Source organism: Anopheles marshallii, chromosome X, assembly GCF_943734725.1.
Source record: "Anopheles marshallii chromosome X, idAnoMarsDA_429_01, whole genome shotgun sequence".
NCBI classification, from domain to species: domain Eukaryota; kingdom Metazoa; phylum Arthropoda; class Insecta; order Diptera; family Culicidae; genus Anopheles; species Anopheles marshallii.
The window spans coordinates 11,844,154-11,872,056 of NC_071325.1; the positions used below are offsets into that span (position 1 = coordinate 11,844,154).

The following is a 27,903-nucleotide window of genomic DNA, read 5'->3' on the forward strand; positions in this document are numbered from 1 at the left end:
TAGCCGTGAAGTCTTTTGGTTGTCTAGACGTGGAATATAATAAATATTCTTCAGCTCATCTTCTACACAGTTCCAACATGGCAGTTGAAACAAAAATAGTAAGCATTTACCATAACATTCCACCTCCAGGGACGGTAATTTTAATAACCTATTCCTGGAAAACTTGCTGTGGAATATTGCAGCAAACAAACATTTAGAAAATCATGCGAAGCAGTTCAACGACTAAAATACCCCTGAACAAGGTTCAACATATTCTAGGAATTTTGTTGGCATACCGGTCCATCTATTAATTCCTGGTATGTTTTTTTCCAACTAAGGCTGGAATAAATATAAATTCTAGCAACCCATAAAGTGTGGCATTAGTCGTGTACTTTTCACTGAATGTACTCATAATTTGTATTGACATCAAATGGCATAAAGTGAAGCATTAGAATATCACTTATTTATTTCACTTCTTTACCTCAATCATTTATCTTCAGAAATGAGCATGGGCTTTAAAAATTTAATCACTTCCTCTTGGTATGATAATTAATTCTTTGGTGTTGGTTAATTACCCTTTTGATACCAATGGGTTCATGTTTTTGCTTACCCAGAAATTGCATTCGGTCCACATTATATATATGGGTGCACCACGACAGTGGAAAGGCCTTCTTTCCAGCAGCATATTGCGAAAATAATTCCATCGTGAAATAAACATTGATATTGATTCCCGATAGCGTCATTCATTAGCGTTATTTAAGGTACGTTTTCTTTTTTGTCGTTTGATTTTTCTTCAGCTTCGGCTTAATTCACTTATCCTTTACAGATGAAAGAAAAACACCGAAGAAATAGGGCGCACAGCAATTAATTGACCCAGCATTGAAAAATACATCGCTCAATATATAGCCCGCGACTTTAATGCACAAATTTTTATTATGTTTTGGAGCGTTTTATTTTTTTTTAATTAACGCTGCACTTACCTGTGACCACGCATCGATCATGAGGTGCACTCGAGTAGTTTCGCACAGACACACTACCACTCGGCGCTGCTCAAATAATGCACCAACATTTTGGCGAACTTATTTTTCTTTTTTTTTGGCTTGCACGTGCTGCACCACTTTGCACAGCATAAGCAAACAAATGTTTCCTTTTTGTGATGTCAATTGGCTGAAGTTCTGCTTATTTTCTCCTATTTGCAACCATTTTCCGCGCCACGTTTTCAAGCGCTCCCACCAAACGGCCATGGCGAGAGTTTAAATTATGCAGCTCTTCAGTTTGATTTCCGCTTGCGCTTCGGTCGGTACTTTACCCGTGAATGTAGTCGATAAGGTTTAAAAGAGAAAAAAAAATACTGAGCGGCCCGGTAAATGCAAATCGTTTCGATTCTGCTGAAAATCCGATTCCATTTCTATCATCTGTGAGATAACATACAGCCGTACCTGCCCGTGCACGAAACAATCTCCTGGCACACCTCCAGAACCCCGATTTGCTACGACCTTGTGTGGAAAAAAGGAAATGGACTCGAAAATTTTCCACCATGTATCTTTCCGCGGTTCACTTTATGATAAATGCTCATCCGTCACGCTGCATCTCGCCAGGTTCTGGTAACGGTTGCCGTGACACTCCATGGATTGGGCCTGTCGGAGCGGCTTCCAACCCAGCTGTCGGGCAGGGTTTTCGTCAAATCAAGACTTGCCACTGACGCTCGCGAAAAATTGACTTATTTATTCGATGATTTATGGCGCGGATCGTTTTGCGAACTGTGGTAGTGTTATGCCGTCTCGATGTTGGGGAAAAGGGCCAGGATTTTTTTTAAATTTTATTAGCACGAATTACTTAGCAGTTTATTCTTTCGGATATCTTAAGGTCGGTGAGCAATACATATATTAATAGCAAATATAATAAAAGTAAAAAAAAAATCTTCTAACTCCTTATGTTAAGGACACTACAACTCGAAATATCCACGACAAATGAAGTTAAAATAGTGAAAAGCTATCAACAAACCGAAACCGTGTATGGGAATTTAATGCATATCCATACGTACCCGGAGCGCCTAGAAGTATGCAAACATCCTATTTTTGTTTTCATATTTAAAGTCAAGGTATGAGTTAGTTTTTGCCCCTTTTTCCTATGTTAATTAGCGACTGTAAAAGTCATCCACTATTTTTTGTCAATTAACAGATAGGTTGGTTAAAACAATTGCCTACTTTTAGGAGTTACGATCGCAATAGCCAATGCCAAGTTAAGATGGATTAGGTTTTTACAGCTAAAATAAGGAACATAAATAACTATTCTTTACTGACTGAAGGATGGCCCGGCCAGTCTACACAGTTTTCTTATTACTTTATAACAAGCTTGTATTGTTTACAATAAATTTCTCTCTATTGTCACTATCTTTAATTTAAATCATAAGTGTTATAATAAATATATAAGCACATCCACAGCTTATTATTCCCTACACTCTTACCTCCCGAGCTACGACCGCTGGAAACCAAGTTCTAAAGGATCGTATTTGTTTATGTTACTGATTAAGTTTCCATCTACAGTGTATGCTAACCTTTGTACAGCGCAGCTCAAATATCTTCTGACCGCACACTGGTGCGGCTCCAAACATCAGGCGCAGCCCGGAAACAGCTCGCTGTGCAAACATTATCGAACGTGTAGCGGTGATGTAAATCGAGCTCATGCCGGCCTCAGCGCTCGTTGCCAATTACCGCTGGTCCGCATTTATACTTACCAGGCATCCCGAAACCCGCACGGACAGTACGAAACAATACCGCCGGACGGTGGCGAATGCGAAAACCGCTGCTCCGGATGACCGGAGGATCCACACCGACCGGAGCGAAAGTTTTATCCCAGCCAAATCCCGATCTCTAAAACCCGGAATAATGGGATAATGATAGCATACTATTGCCACCGAGGACGGTTGGGCTTGGTTTTGTTCTTTGAAATAAAAGTCTTCCGTCTAACGTTACGTGCGGCTGTCCACACACCGGCCTGACACGAGGTGGATGAAAGTCGGAAGATAAAACAGTGTCTTTGCCCTGTGTCGGACGCGGGGGGATATCTTTGGATTTAGTGTGTAATTTTAAGCTATCTATGATTACAGTACACACCGAGATTGTAATACTCGGCTGTCAACTTTGGCTTCGTGCACAAGAGCAGGAAAACCTCAAAACATCCCCAACCGCCAGGAAACTCAAACGGAAATGACGGTCGGTACGGTGTCCCGTAGGGCATCCTGGTTCGCCCCAACGTCAAAACCAAACCAACCACCAAACTGAGGTTGCTCGTCGAACGAGACGCGTACCCCACCGATGGTTACGTGTGGTGCATCCGACAGCTCTTAGAGCCCTTTTACTGATTTGTAGCTGCCAGCTCGATTTACAAAAGCAGTTTCGCAGCCACTGTCCAGAGGGAAAATCCGCTTTCTTGAGAAAAGCGCAAAACTATCTCCATCCCCTTGCGGAATGATACTTGTACCATGGCGTTGGGAGCGCTGTATCTTAAGTCAAAACCATTAACTTGAGATGCAAAACGCTAAATTACTGGTCTAACAGCCATTTTGCCTATTTTCCGTCAAATGTATTCGTCACACTCATCGTGGCGCCGCGTGGCCGTTTTGCGGGCGTATCGGCGCGCACCTGAAACGCTGAAGATGTGCAACCGTTCCTGCCCGGCAGCTAAGTGGAATTCATTAGTGGCCTATTGACTGGCTAACTGTGCGAACGATACGGAGCTCCGGGGCATATTTACAAAATTGATGGCTGCTCATGACACCCTGTCACTCGGAATTGGGGCCGGCCCGTCACGGGAACACAGAGCAACACGCAACGCAACAGAGCGCCCAGGGAAGTCACCGGCAAGTGCATCGAAACGGTACCGCCGCTTAATTCTCGTACCGTAGCCGAAGCTCGACCTCTGCTCTGGGAAAAGCCTTTCGGCTCGTACGCTGTGGTGCACGGTTGCGACGAGACTAGCGAGCCATTTTTGTGGGCCCGGCTTACCCGGTTGCTGGCAGTGTACGATGTGCGGTTCAATCTGCAACCGAGCGTAATGGGAATTGCTCAATTATGAGGTTAAAGAAATTGCCATTCTGCACCACTAGAGATGACGATACTGTTGTGTCGTCGTTCGCAAGAGCTGTAGAGAACAAGCTGAGTTTAAGGCGAAGGTAAAGAACAGAACAGTGGCATTGCGTCAGAAAGCAGTCGGCGCCGTACTAGCGGGGGGAGGGGGGACGGAACACAGAGTAGTGTCACGACTTCCCACACCCAAACCCCTATCGCTCGGTACACACACTGTCAAGCTGTCAAAACGGTAGGCAAACGATTTGGAGCCGCGTTGGAGCCGGCAAGGGCAAATCAGCAGTTTCATCACGTTTGAAGATATTTTCAAGACATTATTAGATTTTCCTGTAGGCTTTACTTATCGTTAATAATTCCCTTCGGTAACCGGAAAACGCTTGCTCCGGCGCTCAACAAAAGCCGAGCAGCCGATGCGATGCGAACTCCCCGGGATTCCTATGGGAAGGCGGGGAGGATTTGGGCTCTGCCCTTGTTCGGGCACCGCAAAGGCGGAAGCACACCCGGTTCGGATGCGAGCATACGACCATGAGGGTTGCCTTTTTGTCGGGCACCAACCCGTGTACGGGCGAAGCGAACTGGAACACGACAACAGAACGAAACGGAGTTTTTGAATCCGGCACCGCTGGGTTTTCGCGGATGCTCGGTATCTTCGGTGAAATTGTACTGCTCGTGCCACTGATACGATCTCGCCAGATCTCGCGGCATCAGCCATGACATGATTGGCCCTCAGGGGAGGGAAAAGCGGCCCTGGGTGTGGTGTGGTGAACCGAAGCAAATGGAAAGACGTCGGCCTGCATCTAGAGGGCTTATGTCTTTGAAGAGCTGCACAGCTAAAAAGCTAACCGTTTTGCCTAAAACGCTAAGGTAACGTTGGCTTTTGCTTCCCTCCCGTCAGACCGCACGCACACCACATGTCACCCGTGCGCCAAATGTTTCGCGATTCCCGTGCAGCTAGGTTTTGATGTTTTGTGGGAGGCGAGGAAAATCTCGCGCGACCGTACAACCGCGCGAAACCGCGCTAGAATCCTCCAAGGTGCCAATCGACGAGCACAATCAGCCGGGGCTACCGGGTGAATACAAATTTCATCACAATTTTCCCAATTTTCCCTGCACCGTGTCGTGGTTTTTTTTTTATCGTGCGGGGAAAGGGAAAAGCACGCTGGAAGCTGTCAGTTCCATGGCAATTCAGGAAACACGCGTAACGCACACCGAACGTACGCATTCGCTGCTTCTGCTGAGCACGACCTTTTCGTTCGCCCGGTCAATATTTTTCCCTCCTGATGTTTTTACCTTTGGGTGGGGTGGAAGGTGGTTTTGGAAGTGGGGTGGGGGGGAGAGGAAATGGCGAAGGAAAGAGGAAGAGGGTGGCACAACAATTCGTCGGGGTTTGCGGTTTCGGCAACAGCTTCCGTTAAATCGCTCCCACCTAACATCTAAAAACACTATTCCACCGTCTGTATCGAAATGTTCTCTCCCTAATGTCGAATTATACGCCACGATATACGCAATCCGTGAGTACTTACTGTTTTGGCATGCAAAAAAAAACTCTCCAACTCCTTTTTCCTTCCTTTAGGGTTAGCTCTGTTTTCAATCGAATCAGTAATGGCAGCTCAGCAAGATATTACTCGCAAACTTCGAGTGACTGTCAATACCTTCCGAGATTTCCACCCATAAGCGGTTGACAGTATTGTATCCATCTCAGGGGCTTCTTTACGCATGCAGCTTGCACCGCAGTGTGCTGTACCAACATCTTAATTCAATTAAACTGAAGAAGTTACTGTAACATTGTGGAAATTTTCATTCAAAACGATCATGCTAACGCATGCTAGCTCCCCGTGTACATTTAATTACAGTAGAGTGTTTGAAAAGAAATCCCAAACAAAGCGCATGCATGATGTAGGATGCAGGCTAGGCGTGTGCAAAATTGAATGCGCTCCAATTATCGTAGCATGTAGCAAGGACGGTTGGTCGTAAAATAGCCAGCATAGTACAGACTACAGCTCGAATAATAAAATAATTTAAACATGGTTGTGTACTCAAAGTAGTAATCCTTTTAGAACACAACTTTGCTACATTGCCAAGTACCTCCAGCACCAAGTATCTCCAATCTTTTCTTCAGTTTTGAAAAACACGACATTGGAAATAATTAGTAGACACTTCCATTATTTCATTTAAGAAGCTTCTAAAGGAATCTCTCAATCTGAAACACTTCATGTTGATCTCAGTAGATGAAAGCGTCCCGTACGAAGGACTGACTATCCAGCTACTGGAAAATAACGTCCAAGAAAGCCAGAAACGTTAGGCCTAGACCTCTTGAGGTTGTTGTTTCGGTAAAGGGAGGGAGCCTATTTCTCCTCGTTAAAAGCTACTGTCAAAGAAAAATCAGCTATAAAAGAAGCAAAATAAATATTCATGGGTCTACTATACAACCACTGATCAGATCCTCACCAGATTTTAGCGAAGATGGCGGAGCAGCAGCTACACCCCTTCCATATCTTCATTGACTTTAAGGCCACATACGATAGCCAGGGTAAAACTATACGACATAATGGGATATTTAGGAATAACGACCAAACTTACCAATGACAATCACCAACGTCTCAGGTGGTTGGAGGATGGAAAACTCTCAGAGTCCTTTGCTTGCACCAAGAGTCAGCATCAATAATTTCTCGACCGCTCTGATGCCGAACAAGTGTGGTCCATGGAGCAGCAGAAGGAGACCACTGATGAACATCCAATATGGGGCCGAGGCATGGGCTATATGGCCACTGGCAAGCCACGGGATTACTCCGACTGGCTTCCGCCTTTTAGATGGTATCGTACGATGCGGCATGTGTTGTCGCTGGTACCATCCCGCTCGTGTTCCTTATAGACGAGGCCATTGAAAGCAACGGGTGGAACATCCACGGACATCAGGTAACGGCAACACTAGGAAACGCTATGGTGTTGACAGCAATTGACAGAGGCAAGGACGCAACCGATGGTCCCTTCAATGAAGACGAAGAGGCTGATACCGGACATTTTCGGCTGGCTAGATCGCAGGGGTTTAGCGAGGTCGCGTCAGGACGCTAATTCCTTTCCCTCAATACTAGCGGACCTGCTGAATCCCACACTGTTCACCGGACGGACACGGTGGTTTATAAGCGCTGAAGGTAATCGTATCCACCCTCGCGTTACGTGTACGTCCTTTGAAGATTCCCTTCTTGCTAAAAAAAGAATTTTTGCCATGGAGATGGGCTAGGTTGTCTTCTCTTCAACCTAGCGTTAGAGGGGGTCATCCGCGATTCAGAGGTGAAAACTTCGTGGACCATCTTCTATAAGTCAATCCACATCCTGGCATACGCTGATGACATCTACATCATTGGTTTACGGCTCTTCTACACAGCTGATGCTTACCTAAGGATCGAGCAGAAGCGATCGTCAGAAAACCTCGGGTTGGAGATTAGCGAGGCAAAAATCAAGTTGATGATGGACCCATCGACTGCAGGCGACTCTGCTAAGACATCATAACTTACGCAGTGGTGACGTACAAAGTGAGCGCTCTTTCGAAGTCGTCCAAAATTTCACCTATCTTGGGTTAAAAGTCAGCACCGACAGCAACATTCATGTTGCCAAGCGGTCTTTCTACAGTCTGAGGAAACTTCTCCACTCAAAGCACCTGTCGCAACGAACGAAGCTGGGACTGTATAGAACCTATATAGTTCCAGTACTCACATACGCCTCTGAGACATGGACTTTGTCCAAAACTGACGAGCGTTCGAGAGGAAGATGCTCAGTACGACTTTTAGCACCGTATGCGTAGAAGGACAATGTCGGGCTCTATCACTGCAATAACAAGCTCTATGAGCTGTACAGCGAAATTACTATCATACCACGGATTAGAGACTCGCCAGACTCCGGTGGGCTGGTCACGTCATGAGAATGACACCGGACAACCCAGCGCGTAAAGTCCATTTAGGTCGTCCACATGGACAGAAGAGGTGAGATAGGCCTAAAATGAGATGGAGTGATGGCGATGATGCGTCCGCCAGAAAGGCCGAAATAATGATTAAGACCCCAACTAAGTATAAACAATTATAAAAATAGTTGTTAACAATTTGCAGAAAGCATTCTGAAAAGCAAATCTGAAAAAATCAAACAACTTCGCAACAACTTGTTGAACTTTTAAATGTTTGTCTTCTAATAATAAAGAATTCGTTGCGGAAGGAAGTTTAGCGTATTCTGACATCTTTACACGTTAACCAGTAAGCTTTGTAAGGAAGTAACACCTAAGCGGTGTTCCAACCGTCAACCACTACGGTTTGCAGACAGGTGGTTCTGTTCGCCCACGTGTCAATATCTCACCACTATGAGGTTGTATCATTTTTCCATCTATCTCTATCAGTACCTTCCGGCGACTGGAATGTTCTCTCCCAGCAGGACAACGCGAAATGTACCACCAAGGCAAATTATTTCGCCATCTCCACAGCAACAATTCCCTAGCTGGACATGGACCCACCACCACACACCTGCTGTTATACCGACCCCGGCACAAGACAGTATCAGTACCGAAACAAAGATACCGCACCGGGCACGCTATCCACGATGGAGTCGTATGGAAGCAACAATGACAGCCTGTAGGCGTGTTTGAATGCATGAGGCAACGATGGTCGATGTACGGTTCCTGCGTTTTATTTTTTTGCTTTCCACCATGGGAAACATCAATTTGTGCACGGAACTGCATCGACTGCCCCCGTCGGCGAACCGTGGGCACAATTGTCTAGTGCTACCCGTGAAGCATCTCTGCCCGGGATGGTTCGTTCACCATTTTGCTGGGTGTTTTTATTTATATTTCCTTTGGTTTTATTCTCCACTAGCTACTCCATCAGTCAGAAAACGGGTTGCTTTTCGGAGGGGGGGTGGAAAAAAAACTCCCGCCACCTCCTTGTGCGACCATTCCGGTTTGGGGATTTCAACTAACCAATTGCTGAAAAGCCCGGAGAAGTCGGATAACGGCCACTACCAAAAGCCAATCTGCCGGAGGGCATCTGTGGGGTGATTCCCGGTGTGTTTTTTTGTTGTTTGTTTTGTTTTTATTCCATTTTCCTTTTCCATCTTGCTCTTTCTGTTTTGTTCTGCCGGTCTTTGCATGCCATTCGCTGTCTTGCATTTCCTGTTCATTATGGCAGCATGGCGCTTGGCGAAGCGGAAAAACTAGCGAGCGGAAAATAAAAATTTGTTTCAGAAAATAAATCTCCACCGCTTTGTTGCCGATGGGTATCGGTTGAGGGAAGGGAAGGGGGTTCAGGAGGTGGGGTGGAGTACTTCCTGCCCCAAACCATTCAAGCCATTACCTCGATGCCCCACATACGCCCGAAATGCAGCTTAGCGCTACAGCCGAGTGCCCTTTAGGCTAGTTTAATTTTTATTCCGCTTTATTTCGCTCTACACCACGGAAATCGGTTAGTAGTATTTGCAGTTGAATGAACAGCTCACTTTACCGAAATCCATTCAAAGTTGTTGTTTTCTTTTTCCCTCTCTTCCTTTTTTTTTTGCTACTTTGCTCATCTTGTATTATTATTCCATCCTATCTGCGTTACAGAGCAGTGTGCTCCAACTAATTGTTGGAGTTTGGTTTTCCGGGGGGTAGTTTAATGTTATTTCCAGACACAAAATTCTAATAATTCCTGTAAGGTCTACCATATGATTTGTTTTACGCGATTCGACGCAATTCACAGCACAAAATGTGTATTTTTGAATTCTTCCCTCACTTGAGGGGATGTTTCACATGCTCACATGTTCGCTGATTAGAAATGAACATGATAAATTATTAATATTAAAAACAGTATTAATTGTTGAAAAATAATTAGTTTGATGCATTACAGTTTCTATGCACACGGAGATCCATTTCTGGAAAAAACCTGTTACCGTCTAGACCAGCGGTCTCCAAACTTTTCAGCCCGATTGGTTTAAACTATGATAGCGTGAGGGCCACTTACACATTACAGGGTTTTACATTTTACATATCCTATGGCGAATCCAACTAACCGAACCGCAGAAAGAAATAAGATAGACATGAAGATATATATTCACACAACAAACTTTACTGAATCGCTAGAACTGTAGAATAATCTAGAATAATAAGTCGAGGGGGTCCCTTTTATTAAATCAACTATTTGTTCCTTTAAGATCAGTTTCGGAGTGTCTGTTTTAGAGCCATTTAATTGACATTGATGTAACTGTCAGTTGGGCAAGGTTGTGTGGTTCGGGTATGACATTGCATTATCTTACATATAATGTAATTATACCACCTTTAACTCTATATTTTGTACATCCAATTTCGTACATTAATTTTGTATATTATATCTCAATTCTTGAATCTTGCAGGTACGTAAACAGCTCGGCCAGATTTGACATTCACTAAAATGTGCCACCGAAACACTAAAATTGTAAATTTTCCCGTACGTAAGACTGACTATCCAGCTGCGGGTAAATAAAGTCAAAGAAAGCCAGAAATGGCAGACATAGACCTCTTGAGATTGTTGTACTGAAAAAGAAAAAGAAGAAGAAATTGTGTTCGTGACTGCATATTCAGCGTTTGCGATTCATTAAAATGTGTTGTGTTACGCTCAATCTCCCCGTTTATCTTATAAACTTACGCGATTTATTAAGTTGGGCTCGTCATATTCTATTTGTTGTAAAACCCTGTATCTTCGGTTAATTTAGAGAGATGTTGGGTTCGAAATTATTTTTTTTTTACAATTTCTAGTATTAAAATTACAGTAATTAATATTTTAAAAGTTAAAAACATTACAACTTTTCTAAATTAAACATTTTCATTAAAATGGAAATATTAGCAAAAGCGTTACGAGCCGCAGTGAAGACTCTCGAGGGTTGCAAGCGGCCCACGGGCCGTAGTTTGGAAACCCCTGGTCTAGACGATCGTCGGGTGTCTCGGACCGTGTCGTTACTGCAAGCTGATTGGCTTGTAAAGGATTGCAATTAATTCACTTCAGGTACACCTGGACGATGATATGCGCAAGGGTTGCCGTTTTTTCTCTTCCTTCTCTCTGTTTCTCTCACTCTCAACCACCAATCTATCGAGCATTTATCAGACTTCGTTAGTAGATAATTATACCGGGCAGATGTTTCGCTATCAGTACGAAACACCGATACTGCCGATGAAGCAATTTATCATCCCGATTAACACCTGCGAATGGAAAGTACTGGTAGGCGTTTCGATTGGATTAGGTGGGGCGTTAATCGAATTGGTAATTCATACCGATGCAAACCCATTTCCTTTCACTTGAAAAAACCTCATACGTCTATCGAGAGTAATCTTTACCGCAAAAAACGCTAGAACCGTTCAGTGATATGGACGTTAGAAGGATAGTTAATTTATATTGTTGCACAAATTACTTCGGTGCCAACATTTTGCATTGTAATAGTTTAGTTTTGACCTTATTAGCACATAAAATATTATAACATTTGCTACCGACGGTGTCCCTTTCAAGTTCGAGTTTGTTTTACAGCACCTCACTCATGAATTTTTTATTCTCGGGAACTCCTTCTGCAAAAACCCCTGCAGTCTTTCCCTCTCAGACCTTTGAATATATAAGTATTCAAAAATCTTTAACACCTCTTGAATATTTAAAATTTTACGAATACTTTATGGGATGAATCATGCTTTTAATGACATTTCCATCAAGATTCATCTAAATTGCTCTTCACATAAGATTCATATGAATAATGAATAATGAATCACTGAAGATTTATATGAATGACTCCTCTCTGAGCATTTATTTTTTTGGAAAATGTCACAACATGGCTGTATTATTTACAACAAAAAAACAAAATACCAAATATGTGAGTACTGTCAATCTCTTTCTTTTCTCATAAAGCACCAAGCAAAAAAACAATTACGAATGTCTTCTTCCGTTGACGGTCATATACTTTTCGGGTTTTACATAACTAACATTACTTAAGGAGGCAAAAGGAACCAAGGTGAGTGGTACCTATTAGCCAAGGCTAATAATTTTAAAATGTTTACAGCATATAGATTTAAATGAATCATAAGTGACTTGAATATTTGTTTAATTGGTTGTAATACATTAATTCTCAATAAACAAAAATTTTTATTTTGGGCACTGGACATGGATGGAGGCGCCCAGTACTGGACATAAAGTAAACTATTTTGATTTAGTACACGTATAACGAAATAAATTAGTACAAATATTCTTCTTCTTCTTCTTGGTCTGCTCAGAGTTGAGCATGTCTTGGTGACATGGGCAGGTCGCTTATTCGCTTCCAGGAAGCTCGGTCCGACAGGTTCGACTCCACCTAATCCAGCTAACGAACTCGCTGCGCTTGGCTACGCCTCGTGCCGAATGGGTCGTAGACGAGCACCTTCCTGGTAGGGCATGAATCCGGCATCCTCATTACGTGGCGCAATCGTCAGGATATCAGCTCTGCCAAACAGCTCTACAAGCTCGTGGTACATTCTTTCACTCTCCTTCTCTTCCATTGGAGTCTTCCGTCAGCATAGTCCAGGGTTCATACCCGTAGAGGACTACCGGAAGTGTCAGTGTGCGATATATCGTGCATTTTGTGTATTGCTAGAGTCTTCTGGATCGCAGAAGTTTGTGGAGCCTTCAGGTCTCTAGGTTGTTGTCCGAAGTTACGATCGTACCACGATATTAGAACTCCTCTACCACCTCGAGATCGTCGCCATCAACTGATACTCTGCTCCCCAGACAGGCTCTATCACGTTCAGAGACCCCGGTAAGCAGATACTTTGTCTTCCTCGTATTGATCTTCAAGAAGATCAAGAGATCTGGTGCTCTCGGCATTTCTGAAGGATCTGCCGTGGAGGAAAGATTTGGTCGGTGGTCGAATTGTCTCCAACAAACCCAAAATGCCCCCGACGAAATCTTCAACAAGGGACGCAAGTCTGCAGAAGAGTATTCGGGACAGCGCTGATGACTTCGTTCAAGGATTTCTGGGGCTCTTCGTCATCTTCATGCTGGCTCTCTTACACCAGTGCTGCTTCTTACGCCGGTATCTACTCCATCTATAAAATATAATAATATAAAGTAAAGTAAAAAGTACAAATCTCTAAAAAACAATAATATTTTCCTGTCTTCAAACTTATTATTCTATATAAAAATGTAAATAATAGTCTAACAACCTTGCAGGCAAAAAATATTCTTAAGCCAACGAATTATTGAAAGTACTTTAGAACCACTTTCTCATCTGACAGCTTTGTGTCAAATATTTACCAACGATATCCAAAAATTGTCCCCAAATGGGCCTGGTAGCTAATAGGGCTTTCAGCTTATAAAAGCAACCTGCTCATCTGCCTATCGCCCCCGGACAATCAGAGAGTGGGTGTGTCGAAGTTTGGCAATTGTTTTCTCCCGTCCGCTGCCTGCAGTACACAGGACAGGAAGTCAATGTATTGTCTTCGTCGGTAGCGAAAAAAGCTTGCCGAGCAAATATGCAACCCAACCGAAGCAGCGCACATCCAACATTACCACGGAGAGTTCCCCAGAGCTTAGAGGTGGTTAGTTTCGGTTCCCTGTTGCAAGTTAAAACCTCCAAGACCGATCCAGGTAGGTCTCGCACACACACGAGAAGCGAAAAGGGCCGGCCAGGCCCAATGCAAAGCACGCTCGGAAAAAGCGGGTTATTACCGACGTGCGAGAAAGTGACGCCAGTGCCGCCGTTGTGGACGGGAGTGCAGATATCGATAGGGCGAAATTGTTGTTTAGTCGTAGTTGACCTCGTTTTTCGATACGGGCCTGTACCGATTCGATTCGGTTGCATGCGCATCGATTGTGTCCTTATTTCGCATAGGCGCGGAAAACGGCGTGGAAACCACCGAAGAGCTGGTAAAGGGGGAAGGGGGAGGTGGGAAAGGGGAGGGGGGACTGGGGGGAAAAGCTTCACTCGTAAAGCTTACCACCCTGTTTGTTGAAAGCCCAGCCGAAGTTAACCGCTGCCGTTTGAAACAGCGCCCAAGACCCGGTGGTCTAAAATATTCCCGTGACGGCAGCGAAGGCGTAAGCATGCCCGATCTAATCAGCTCCACGGTGGTCGAGTGCTTCTAGTGGTGGGTTTTAGTTTTGATTTTTTTTATTTGTTTTGTTCGGTGAAAACTCTCCCGGTAAGCTCGTCATGGGGACAGTTGCATCGTCTGGTGGACGGGGTGGCGACAGGATCGTGAAGATGCGTAATGCCTGATGTGCTCGGGAAATTGTTTTTACCCACAGTCAACCGCCGTGTGTGTGCCGGACCTGTTCGCTGTTGCAATCACTTGACGGTGCGCCCGCACCGTTGTCCGGTCCGGAATGTTGTGCTGGGAAGGAGCCAGTGACTACGATGCCTCGACGGCTGGGTCGTGTCTATCCTCGCAGGCACTGCACGCCAACACGTTCATGCACTCGAGCCGGAAGTCCAGCGTACCATTGGTAAGTGTGGCACTGTAGGTGTGGTGATGCCGTAGCGATGATGGTATCGCCATGAAGATGGTCTGGCCCCGAACGCCGTATCGTACACCTATCGTGTCTTGCCTATCTGATCCGGAAAATCAACATTGAAACCAAGTGACCGAGCGCCACCGTACGAAGGTGTTCGGCGCAGAAGGTGTGAATTTTCCCAGCTCTGCTCAAGCTGGCTCCACCGAATGGCGAACCGACCAACAGGAGGAACGTACCGGAGGTTCGGGCTTTAAAAAGCACGCACTTTGAACCGCGGGCGTATAACTAACACCTTCACTGCACACTGAAGGTTCGAACTGGTGCTTATTGCTTTTTTGTTGCTGTCCGCCACGCTGATATTGCAATTGCAACGCCGACCAGTATCTCCTACTGTTTACCTCCACGTTTACCTAACTCTATGGCACTTGGGCAATCTCATTCCCTCAAGAAATGGGGAACTTCTAACGAAACTCTTTCGAGCTTTTATTGAACGATATCCTAGAGGTATAGACGGCAAGATGAAGCGAACCTCAAAACCTCAAAAAAAGCCTCCCAAATAAGGTGCGATTTGAGCAGATGGATTGTCAAAATTAAATATTTGAGCTGTAATTCAGCTGGAACTCGAGAGTTTCTGATTATTATATTTGACAATGAAGATCCTCTGTGCGAATCTATTAGCTTCAATAATTGTCCTTATTTTGTCCAAATCAATTACCATTTTGGAACAAATTACGGACACTAAAGGCATCTTTTGCGCATAATAGTATGTAGTAAATACAAATTAAATCGGTAACACCTCAACATATTCCGGTTTAATAGAGAAAACCCTTTGAATGTAAGAAACAAACAAGAATTTTTAGTAAAATAACTCGAAACGTTGAAGAAAATCACGAGATTGCCACGGTTTTTTTGGTTCGAAGTACGGCAATGAAGCATTTTTCTCATTGAATATTATCTCAAGCATCGATTCTGATCGTACTTCGAGGCAGCTAGAACAGAGTAAAGGGCATTAATGATGAATTTACACTGGAGTCGATCTGGATCAAAACTGCCAAGAAAGCCTTCGATGGTGAACTAAGCGGTAGCGACAGATGGAAAACATTTATTTATTCTACAATTGAGGTCTAAATGATACAAGTAGCTCTATAACTTAACTTCAATATATCAGGGCAATCATACAAAATTAATAAGTAGTGTTTGGGTGCGAAATCATCCAGCTAAAACAGGAAGAATGTCTGCAGTCTGAAGCTGTCCGTAGTTTGATCCAGCACGGTATGAATTCTTTTATTATGTTTAAATTACAAAAAAGGAAGGTTTTTTTTACTGTGCAGTGATAAAACAATGTTTGCAATATTAAATTGTAGTGCTGCTTCTTCAACGGTAACAACCTCAAGAGGCCTGCCATTTCTGGCTTTTTTTAGCTTAAGTTACCCGTAGCTATTGGTAGCGGCGGCGGTCTTCACACGACAGGACTGGTCCAAAAACCCATTCGGACGAAATCCACCGTCCTCGGGACTGACTATCTTCTTCATCATCGACAACAACAACCTGAAGAGTTCTAGGACCTTTCATTTCTGTCCTACTATACTTATTTAACCACGTAGCTAGATCCAGCCCTGGGTACGGGGGGTTTGGTCCGGTTGGGACTTTGGTCTGGTCCGTTCGTGTGAAGACCGGCGCCACTACCATCATGCCACCAGTCTTCACACGAACCGACCGGATCAAAGCTGTAGATGAACTGACTATCCGGCTACGTGGTAAAATAAGACTAATAAGCCAGAAATGGCAGGTATGACCTAGTCACCTGGTCAAGAACCTAGTCAAGTCACCAAAGAAGAGAGAGAGATAAGAGTTTTATATCTTAGTATCTTTATAATCTTAATCTACTGATATTTTTTTTTCTTAAAATACTTCTTTGTCTTTTTCGTCGACACTCATCGACATCGACATTTCTGGCCTACTGTACTTATTCAACCACGTAGCTGGATAGGCAGTCCTGGGTACAGGGGTTTGGTCCAGGCGGGATTTTGGAACGGTCTTGTCGTGTGAAAACCGGCGCCGCTTACATTATACCACCGGGCCGCCCCCGTTAGTACTGTAATTATAGTACTGGAATGGTAGTATTTTAATTGTAATACCAATCAACATTCAAGCCAATCATTGCCAGAGCCTTGAACGAATTAACTATGAGAACACTACCCCACAAAGGGCTGCGCCACAGTAAAAAGGAAGGCTAAAAGCTCCACCAACCCAACAACAACTTCCCCCAAATACCCAAGTGTATGGCGACAAATGACAAAACGGAGACAAGAAATATGCTGCGGAATGCTTACACGGTGCCTCAGTCCGGCATAACTGTTGCAAACTTACAACCCCCCCCCCCCCCCCCCACACACACACACACACACACAAACACTGGAACCAACAAGACGCTCCGTAGCTTTCACGGCACCACAACAAAATTGCGCTTGCGGAAACGAAAAACGGTCGGTCGGTACGGCAATGGTTTCACCTCGTTGAATAAATCCACCAGAACCCACTACCCTTCGATTTCTCTCTATTGTGCTTGTGCTGTTGTGGGTTTTGGGATAAGAAAATTGCACCCTTCCAATTGCTGCTCACGTGCCCGTGTACTTCCGGCTAGCAGAAGTAAACTTTTGCCCAAAAATTGTGATTTCCCTGACAGTATGGATTATACAAACCGAAAGCCAATCGAGCCGACCGTGGCAATCGTTGGTGGTGGGAAAGAGGAGGGGGAGGAGGGGGTAGGCTTTTACTATTTTTGTTGTTGATTTCCAGCGCGTTTTGTTTAGGTCAACACCGTGCGCCCGTTCCGCCCGCGTTCCGGGGTTTTTTTTTGCGGGTCCTCCTGCCGTATCTGAACATTTTCCGGGCAGCAACTCAGGCAGTGGAGAGCGACTGGCACCGCTTTGCGGGAGTGAAACAACGCACTGGAAACAATACGATACAATCATAAACTATACATCGGAAGTTGGCCCGTTCGTTGGCTGCTAACGTCCACGGCTCATAAATGGGGGTACTCCGAATATCCATAAATCAGCCCATGGAGGCCTTGCCTCTGTTCTGCCCACCCCCCTGGGGTACGAGAACTCAACTCAATCCATCGGAATGGCGGATCGATTATGTGGTGCTCCTGTTATTTTCCCTTCCTTTTTTTTACCTCCCGTTTCGTGGGCTCAACACACGGAATTCGCAAACCCACCAGGGAGTCACAAAACAAGGCGAGGCATAACGAGCCGTCCGAGCAGTGCAATAAATAGACAGTCTTCCGGTGATGGGCCGCGTACCGCGGGTTGGCGGTGGAAAGTGTAAGACGAGGTACCGCAAGGTACGATAGAAATGGGTCCGCCTCGGCCCGGAAGCAGCTCATTCGGCGATTGCCCGTTGGCGAATGCAGGAGGCCAACCAGTCGGTACTCGCGTGACGTGACGATCTCTCTGAGTGTGTGTGTGTGCTCCGGGCTCTGTGGGCTTTGCGACACCTATCCCAGTGGGTTTTGGCTAGTGCGTGGCAAGATGTCATAATAGCAAGAAACATGTGTTGTGCCGAGCAGTGACGTGTACAAGCAGTTTGGTGTATGTGTAGAATTACTCCCCGAAGTGTGGCAGATGCTGCATCCAAGACGCTAATGGACTCCGTCAGTGATACGGCCAACCCTTACCGTTGCGATAACATTTGCATTATAATATCCATCCTGCTGAGTATGCGACTGTGTTAATGTGTAACGCGCGTGCTACCACCACTGCCACATTCAGCAACCGTCAGGCGTGAGATCATCCTTCGATGTACGGCTGCCATCAACCATGGCCTACGAAGTGCAAGTAATTAAAGCGTGAAATCTTTGCACACACAAAACTAATACCCAACGCCTCCATCGAGACAACACTCAACGCCACGAGATCCCAATCAAGATCCCGCATATTAAAGCATAACTCCAAAAGATTCCAGGATTACAATGACTTCCAAGCGGATTACAGCGCACCAAACGATTGCCATCCACCGTTGAGAATCGTTGGAATGTCTTGCCCCTTCTGTTTGCTATAAACACTGGCTAGGAAGAGCTGTGTCCGATTTGTCGATGGCAAATAGTCGACGGGTGGGAGTATTGCGGCACCGTCAACGATCAAACCGGCTGCCATGGTAACGTCAAGCAGCCGTCAACGGAACCTGACAGGCCGCCATGACAGTAGTTGCTCCAATTATGAAAATGGGGTCATATTTTCCACCGCCTCCCCGCGATGCGCTCACTTCTTCCAGTTTTTAGCCAATCCTCGTCTAAACATGGTCATTTTTACACGAGTTAGAGGGGTTTTTTTTCGGTAACTCTTGTTTACCCTACGGTTCCAACTCCCTTACCTTGGTGCTTCATCGTTATTTGTTTGAGAGTCTATTTTTGATTAAGCGCCAATTGGAGCTCCTCTAACCAGCGGTTACGGGGCAAATGCTTTCGATAGCCTGTATTGATTAACAAAACAAAGCGTTCACTATACTATTTTTATTGAACCAAAACACGCAGCTATTCGTGGACTATTTTTAATTGCCGTAATATGGTGTCTTCCTACAAGAAGTACTGTACCGTGCTATAGAACCGTGCTGTCTAGGTATCAAGTCACTCAGCAGGCCAGGAATATACTCACTGCTGGGAGTTTAAGAGCCAAGTCACTCAAACAGCCAGTTTTGGGGCAATAAACAAACAACATACTAATTTGGTCATTAGTCTTCATAAATTCCAGAAGATTATTGAATTCGTGAGGAAAGTTGACGTCACTCCCTTTGCCCAATATCTTGCTATTTGTTACCTTAGTACACTCAGTCCATTAGCATAATGAAAGATCCCTTATATCCCTCCTCCTTCTATAGCAAATAAGCAACGATATCTTGAAGTTCTGAGGTCATAATACTGGAAGTCGAAGAACCTTAAAATTGTTTGTCTTTAACAATCTAATCGAAGTATCTCTTTTGAAGATATTATCTTGAATATAACTTGAATATATACAATAAGATATCTTGAAGATCTAAAGACATGGATACCTTGAAGTATTCCATCACCTCCTATCTATACATGCCTGGAACCTTCATATTTTGAAGTCCTAAAGACATGGATACCTTGAAGTATTCCATCATCTGATATTGATAAATGCCTGGAACCTTCATGTCTTGGAGTCCTAAAGACATGGATACCTTGAAGTATTCCATCTTCTGATATTGATAAATGCCTGGAACCTTCATGTCTTGGAGTTCTAAAGACATGGATACCTTGAAGTATTCCATCATCTACTATCTATACATGCCTGGAACCTCCCTGTTAACACTGTCTCACTTTTGCTGTTACCTTTCCGTACGGTCTCAAGCCCTGGAGTTCGACGACACACGCAACGCATAACATGGAGCAAATCTCCGGACCACCGGCAAAGACCGGTACGTTCTATCAAACGCCACGCTCGCACCCGTGGCGCCCCACGATGGGGTACGAAGCGGTTGAAGTGACGCCGCTGCATGAGCAACCGATCACCAACCAGCTGGTAGCATCGTCCTACTCACCGTCCGCCATGTGTTCCGATCCGGTCACCTTCCCGAACCTCGTAACCGGGTTCGAGCGCAACCCGCAGCATGCCGCACGGGCCGCCCTGTACACGCGCTACACACCCAACGAGTGGACCACTTCGAACGTGTGTACGTACGCGGACGCGGACAAGAACCGTAACTACTCGGAGAAGGTACGCTCCGAGGCGGTACGGTTGATGCGCGAAACGGACGAAAAAACGTCCCAGGGTCAACGCGATGCGGCACGGCGGCTGGGTGAGCGCATCACCGACATCACCTTCTGGCGCAACGAGCTAACGACCGAGCTGGAGAAGCTGATTGCCGAATCGGCCCAGCTGACCGATACGAAGCGGAACGTGCAGAAGGCGCTGCAGGATCTGGAGCCGCCGCTTCACATCGCCCAGGAGTGTCTGTACCATCGGGAGTCGCGCAAGGGCATCGAGCTGGTGCACGATCACGTCGAGAAGAGTCTGCTGGTGGAGGTGGACAATTTGCGCGCGAGCCAGGAGAAGCTGTCGCAGCTGCTGGCGAAGATCACGAAGCAGCTGGCGGACTGTCGGGCCGCGCAGCACTCGCTGGAGGATGACATCAGCCATAAGGAGTCGGCACTCGGTATCGACTCCATCTGTCATCAGGTATGAAGGGGCGGGGCAGTAAACAGTAGAAAACGAATGCTAAGAAGCCACTTAACGTGAATGTTTCCATCTCCAAATAGCTTAACAACTATAGCCGAGGCATTAACTACTACGGTGGAATCGAGAAGTACGACCCAACCGTTAGTACACCAGGCACCTGGTCCGGTTCCAGTAGTACACGGATCAACAAGTAAGGCCAACAAAATACCATAACACCTGGCTGTATATCTTCAGGGTAATAATGCTCATCTTCTTCAAACCTCAACAAGCTCACACTCGGAAAGATCGAAATCCTGTCAACTGCGCAGCGATGCGGAATCACTTATCAACGCTGTAGCCACCTCCGTATGGGACTGCTGGAGCAACACGAACAACGCATTCAATAATCGCGCCTCCGAGATGCTGGAAGCGAAGAGCAAGATGCAATTACATCTGCACAAGGTAAACTAGCAAATTTCGAACATTCCACCACTACGTTCATCACCACGCGGGTGTTTTTGTTTGAAATTTTGTAGACCCAACAGGAAATATTTGACGTTGAGAAGCACATCGAGCTGCTACGGAAGGCAATTAACGACAAATCAAACCCCATGAAGGTCGCCCAAACACGTCTGGAAGCGCGTGCACACCGACCCGGTATCGAGATGTGTCGGTAGGTATCCTCCACCGCAGTGCAGAGCCTCCAGCAGCATCCGCCAACAATAATCGTTCCCATCGTTACAGTGACAACGCCCACCTGCGTTTGGTGGAGGAGGTCTGTACGATCCAGGACTCCGTTGCGACGCTACACCGCAAGCTGCAGGAAGCCGAAGCGCAGCACCAGCAGCTGCTGCGCACGAAGTCGCAGCTCGAGAGCAACCTGAAGCAGAAGGTGGACGCACTGTTTATCGATCGCGAAAAGTGTATGGGGCTGCGGCGTTCCTTCCCCGTTAACAACACGATTAAATATTAAACCCGTCCAATATTTCTAATGGGTCCCTTGCCCTGCTTGTGTCCGTTGTGTTCTGCTTCTACTATGCATATATGAGTAAAACGTAAAAACAAAAACCAAACAAAAAAAAACAACGTATCTTATCACTGGTAGCGCACTGAAAAGCGATAGAGGACGCGCGATTTCGCTAAACACGTACGAAAACAAACAACAACAGCAAAAAACAATAAAGGCCCACATCGTTGAATTTGTTAGATTTCCAGACAAGAGGTACTTTGAGCCAGTTTCGATTTTTCCACCCCGCAATGTCTAAATTGAAAAAAAACCTGCTTAATAGTAAAATATCACCAGGGAGGGAGCATTACAATTACACTCGGGAAAGGTTAATGTGTTTATCCCTTCCATTTTGGTCATTCGATTAGTGTTTATTGCGGAAAAAATAGTTATTGATTACAGTAAGGCTCTAGTACTGGTAAAATATAACAAAGAGAATAAAAAATAAGTAACGTGTAATCGTCTCTTAATCTCTCTCGCTCGTTACTAATTCCTAATAAATCGTTTCGGGTCGTTTAGCGACAACTATTCACTTCACTATATCCTCCCATACACTGACGTTAGTATTAAACCACTAAATGCGCGTGTTAGCTAGCACTGGATATGGAATGTACATTAGCTAGAAAAAAAAACTCGAGTGCTGGGAGTGTCGGGCTTTGGCCTGCCTTGTCTATTCGCTAGCTATTGGGTGACTTGGGTTAGTTCTTCACATACGAAAGACACGAATGTAAAGTTCGTTTTACGCTTGTTACTTTGTGTTGCATACTTGATCGTGGTCCAAAAGTTGCACTGGGATACAAATTAGCTTAATTTAAACAATTTAGTCTACACGTTAGTAATAGTTTAAAGTGAAATAGCTGCTTGCATTTAAGTAGTTTTTTGAAGTTGCTTTTTTTTTTTTGCTTAAATCTTCGGACTCGAAATCGACACGAGTAGAAGGAGCACTGCTCAGCACTGAGCGCAGTTGTGTACGGTGTATGTACGGAATGTGCACAATAGATCACGATAGTTAATTTACCATACTGGTTCAAACCAGTAAAACCTTATCAAATAAATGTTTTGCAATTGGACACATTGGCGCACATCGAAACAATTTCCATGATTTAGTACAGCAGTTAAAGGGGTTATGGTTTGTGTTGCTAGCGCGGTACAACAAATTAGTCGTCACTGTTCGATAGCGCTGATTCGATTGCGGTGTTATTTAGCCAAAGCATTACAGTACTAAACTGAAAACCCGTTCGCTTACTATTTACGCACATCGAAGCGAATCGCTAATCCTGCTGCTCCATCATGAAGCTTACCATGGCCCGGTACCGTTCCTCCATCGTACCGTAGATATCCTCACTGTCCTTGCTCGGATCGCACACGCGCGTCACCGAGTGGGGTAAAAGATTCGCTATGAAGTCGTAGTACGGTCCAGGCGCATTTGTCACACCCTTGCCATCGCCGCACGGATTCTCCTTCGACCTTGCGACGCTCAGCACGTACTTCGCCCGGAATGCGGCACCAATCAGGGCCGCCTCGGTGGTTTTCTGCGTGTACACGGGCGCATTAAACACATCCGAAACGACCTGCAGAATGGAACGGTTAGCAGATGCCCCACCGGTTGCAAGTATCTTCGTATTTTCACCGAAGCTAAACCCCATCTCGGTGGCATACGTTTTCCGGGTTAACATTTGGCCTTCGACCAGCGCGCGGATTTCGCTCTGGGGTGAACTATACTTCAGCACACCCTTGGCAAGCTCCACGCTAGCTAGGCTGGAATTTTTGTTCCACCGCAGCGAACCCTTCACCGGCGGTAAAATTTCCTTCGAGATGAAGTGTAGCGCCAGGTTGCCAAAGTTGCCGCGTGGTGTTGAATCGAGCAGTTCACTGAAATTCTCCCAATTGTCATTTGCCTCCGCCCGCTTGAAGATGTCGCGTACCAACGACCCATTCCGGAAGCTAAAAATAAAAGGAAAATTAAATTAATTCACCACAAAAGACGATACGACCGCATTCGAAAAAAAAAAATATTCCGAGAAGCGCATGTCGTTCAACAAATCTTACATAATGTACAAAGCACGAACGACGCAATCTCACAATCAGAAAGAAAACATATTATATCAATTGTTTACAAATCCACCACCACTCAAAGGGAGCAAGTTTTTACAACTACTTCTTGCATCCAATGACGGCACGCCCGTGCCATCGCTGCGTGAGATCATAAAAGCTATCAATCAGCAAAAGGAAAACAATTACAACAGCAACAACTTGTGTGCCGACAAATAAAAACTGGAGCCCTAATCGTATTGCGCTTATTCAATTAAACACAGTTTATGAGATGGAAATTGCTTTCGGGCATAATTTGAAAACTGAAGATGGTTTTGATTAGATAGTATATCGAGCACTCTTATCTTATCGTATTGTTTTCAATTTACTAATAGCAGTGTAAAAAAGGGTAAGAATTAACGTAAATTTTTGTAATTGTTCCACATCCCTCACTTCCATAATCATAGATCGAAATGTGCGATGCGACACGGATGTTTATATACCATCAATACAGCATAACATTGAAAAGGTTGTCTATACCGCATACTTTACGACCATGGCAAACGGTAATATGTGTTAGATCAATATTTTACATGCAAGAAAAGCAATACGAATGTGACTTTCACTAAAACGAAACCTCCCAATTTCGAGGAGGTTTTGTAGATGGAAAACAATTGGCCCTGGTGATCAAATTCTACAAGTAATCGAGGTCTAAAATGTATAATGTCTCTATCTAACGCATTGCGAGTACATTAACGTTTGCAATAATCGGTTATACATACCACAGCAATCCCATGAAACCATCATCCGTTGGATGTACCATAACGTGGCCCTCCTGCAAATTCGAAGGGGCGTTCAGCTTCATCATCACCGTGTCGCTGGTACCGAGCGACAAAGCTAACCAATCCTTCCCCACATTCATACCAGCCAATGCTGACAGATTGTCACCGGTGAAGGCCACCACCCGACACCCAGACGGGAAGTTATATCGCTGCACGAAAAACGACCCAACGGTGCCAATAACCGTGGCGGACGGTACCGGTTCTCCAAGTTTGGCCCGCAATCCTGGTGCACACGCCGCCAGGCAGTCGTCCGACCAGTCACGGGTGTTAACATCCAACAGATTCATGCCGGACCCGTCCGAACAATCGATCGGTGCAACATCTCCGAGAAAGATCGATGCGAGGAAGCTGCTCACGAGCGAGATACGCTCCGCATTGCGATAGCAATCGGGGCGTTGCTGAAAGATGCGCCTTATCTGTGGCCCAGTGAACCGTTCGTAGCATCGCGAACCGGTGATCTGTACCATTCGCTCCCGGCCACCGACACCTGTTTCCATCTCCTCACACTGCCGGCCGGTCGTACCGTCCATCCAGATTGGTGTCCGGTGCACGGTGAAGGCGGAATCGTCCAGCTGCGTGTGCAGAAATTTATCCGCATCCAGATTGCGCAGCGTTTCGATGCCGGAACGGGACCAGTACAGTGAACCGTGCTGCTGTGCGGACCCGCTCAGTGCTACAACCGTGCTCAGGTCGGCTCCCTGCACCACTATACGATCCAACACCATATCGAGGGCCTTTATCCACATAACAGGTTGAACGTAGAATCTGAGGAGGAAATAAATAATGTAAGTTATGAAGTACAGAAATAAATCAGAGACAACCTACTCATTTTTTGCCGTTCCAGCATTCACTCCACCGGTGGTACGGAATTCTGGCAGATCTGAGTCAAACTTCACTTCCGCGTGTGCAACATTTTCCAGATTTACGTTCAGCAAAACGGCTTTCAACTAAAATGACGAAGCGAGAGAAAACGAAACTATAGCAAATACATTCTTACCATCGTGGTGTACTTACAGTTAATAGAACTGAGTCAGTTAAATGCAATTAAGAGTAGGTGTGTTAACTTTACTTACCTCATACAGCTGTTAGCTTTAGCTTCATTCAAAGTATATATTATCTTCGTCCAACTTTCGGAAGTATTGCTAATTTTGAACTTGGAGTCTCAATACTGAATTTACCTTTTTTAGCCAACAGACTTATTATACTTAATTTAAGCGAATAACACATTCTGAGAAGTATGTCAAACAAAGCAACCAGCAGCTCAGCAAAAAATGGTTTAATCTTCACTATAATTATCCTCCACCATCCACATTGAGTGAATTGGAATTGGAAATCAGCCACCGTTCCAAATTTAACTGATCATTAATTATTTTTTTTAATTTCACCGTTACACGTCCTACATTATAGGACGGCCGCGATTTATACGTGGCCCGCTTATCATTATAGGTTGTTCGATTTTGGAACAAGCGGGAAAACGATGCGCGATAATCGTGTCCAAAACAAACGTTGGTGATAGTGTATTTAATTTACGAACAGACATTTTACAACAGGAAGATGATAAGGAGCGGCTGTTTGGAGCTAGGAGTTGAGTGGCGTGATGATCCCGGGCACCCTTTATGGGAGGATGCCTGAAGGAGAGCGGAAGGTCACAATGAGTCTTGGACCTCTTACCTTTTGAGTGCTCAGGTCCAGTCCAAGGTAAGTTTCGTTGTCCGATTGCATGGTTGATTGAGACCAGGAACACGGATGTATCACAGTTGAATCCTGTATGTATATATCACAGAATGTATCGGATGTTGCTGTCTTCTATCCTATTCTCACTATCCAAACAGGTCGTGCACCGGAAATCACTTTTCGCTTTTCCTGGGAAGGTAATGCAACAGCAGGTCGCTAGGGACTAGCTGTTTGCTGTAATCGGTAGCTCACGTTTCACCTACAGCTGGAAATGATCTGGCGGTGATGGACCGCTTCTTCGATCACCGTCGTCTGTTTACATTTTGATAGTTTTGCTGTTGTTATTATTGCTAACTGCATCGTCGTAGCCCATCCGTCATCGTTCTGCAAACAACCAAGATGAATAGAGAAAGCTGCAAGGTTGTTAATAAAACACAGTTTGAATTCAAATACTGTTCTACGAAACCGATATCAATGAACAATAATGTTAATTTGGAATGACGTTTGTACTTTTCCTCATTTTTATTAATTATTGCAAAAACTTTACACTATGTATTACAATTAGCTTACATGAAGAAGGTTTTATCCCATAGCAATGCGAATGCAAATTATTCTTAAATTGGTTGAATTGTATAGAATTCGATAAAACTCTGCTTAATACACGAAGCGCGCTTGAAGCTATGTAGATTTGTGGTCGTTTACAATATTCTTTTTATCCGCACTATAGAGACAACTACCAAAACTCCGAAGACGCCAATATGAACTGCATAACTTGAACACACACACAGCTCTGCTACATTCACGTTCTGGGTCCACGATCACGCTTCAACACTTCCGGTGTATTAGGGACAGTAAACTTCGGCAACTTTTGTTCCTGCTTCGGTGGACATGAGATCAGCATAGGTGTTGCTTTAAAATGACAATGGCTGCTTGCTTCCACATCCTTCTGAGCTTTCAGCGCGGATCGCCTGTTATCGTAAATACGTGCGTATTGATAGTTCCGCTCAAACACATTCAATGTGTGCAACGGCTGCTGATGGACCTTATCCTGTTGCACAACGCTCGTTTCCATCACCGGCCCACGGTTTTCTACCTCGTTGCCGTTCTCCGCGTTAACAAACTTCGGCTCTTCCGGACAAAAACTAAAGATACGATCTGAAATGATATCATTTGCAGAGTTAAAAACTTTAAATTGGATGAGTAAGCACGTTAACGCACCTTTGTCTGCCATTTCGCCTCGATTGACAATTGGCAAAATTGACAAATTCAACAGTCTGATGCTATAATATCCAAATAAATCGCAATTAGTTGCAGGTTTACTTGAGTAAAACACAACCAACGCCTTCTCCCAAACAGACGCTATTTACGAAACGAAAATGGCAACCAACCGTTGACCGTTGAGTGACAGCAAGGTGCCTAGTGGTTACGTCCTCGAATAGAATAGTTCCGCAGCGAAAAAGATAACCCAATGAGTAAAATTTCCCAAGTACCATGGTTACGCCAATTATCCGTACTTTTGGGCGTTCTGCTCTGATCTGGATAAGTGCAGACGAATAATAGAAAAATAGACTCAATGTAATTAATATTAATGATAACCGTATGTTGAAGAAGATTATTTTTAAACGTGCATTGCTTTTAAATCTGGAG

General features: G+C 44.8%; 2 protein-coding genes across 2 annotated transcripts; one reads left to right on the forward strand and one right to left on the reverse strand.

The window, feature by feature from the left end:
- The first annotated feature begins 14,395 nt into the window (after positions 1–14,395).
- On the forward strand, positions 14,396–21,676 carry LOC128718062 (tektin-3-like). Its single transcript, XM_053811739.1, has 6 exons — positions 14,396–14,515; positions 19,897–20,724; positions 20,805–20,914; positions 20,994–21,165; positions 21,240–21,376; positions 21,448–21,676. Exons 1-6 carry the CDS (start codon positions 14,396–14,398, stop codon positions 21,674–21,676), a joined length of 1,596 nt encoding a protein of 531 aa, XP_053667714.1.
- A 1,304-nt stretch (positions 21,677–22,980) lies between these two features.
- Positions 22,981–26,304, reverse strand: LOC128709463 (xylulose kinase). The gene is made up of 4 exons (XM_053804464.1): positions 26,254–26,304; positions 25,408–25,529; positions 24,523–25,347; positions 22,981–23,653 (listed from the first exon to the last, which is right to left on the reverse strand). The coding sequence occupies exons 1-4, from the start codon at positions 26,302–26,304 to the stop codon at positions 22,981–22,983; spliced, it is 1,671 nt and encodes a 556-aa protein (XP_053660439.1).
- Between the last annotated feature and the right edge of the window lie 1,599 nt (positions 26,305–27,903).

Bases quoted from the DNA above. Each gene is read 5' to 3' on its own strand.
- LOC128718062 (XM_053811739.1), top strand. From the start codon at position 14,396: ATGTTGTGCTGGGAAGGAGCCAGTGACTACGATGCCTCGACGGCTGGG. The intron at 14,516-19,896 runs GTAAGTGTGGCA...TACGGTCTCAAG, and splicing joins GGAAGTCCAGCGTACCATTG to CCCTGGAGTTCGACGACACA. The intron at 20,725-20,804 runs GTATGAAGGGGC...ATCTCCAAATAG, and splicing joins TCGACTCCATCTGTCATCAG to CTTAACAACTATAGCCGAGG.
- LOC128709463 (XM_053804464.1), bottom strand. From the start codon at position 26,304: ATGCAATCGGACAACGAAACTTACCTTGGACTGGACCTGAGCACTCAA. The intron at 25,530-26,253 runs GTAAGAGGTCCA...TCGTCATTTTAG, and splicing joins TGGACCTGAGCACTCAAAAG to TTGAAAGCCGTTTTGCTGAA. The intron at 25,348-25,407 runs GTAGGTTGTCTC...TTTCCTCCTCAG, and splicing joins GCTGGAACGGCAAAAAATGA to ATTCTACGTTCAACCTGTTA.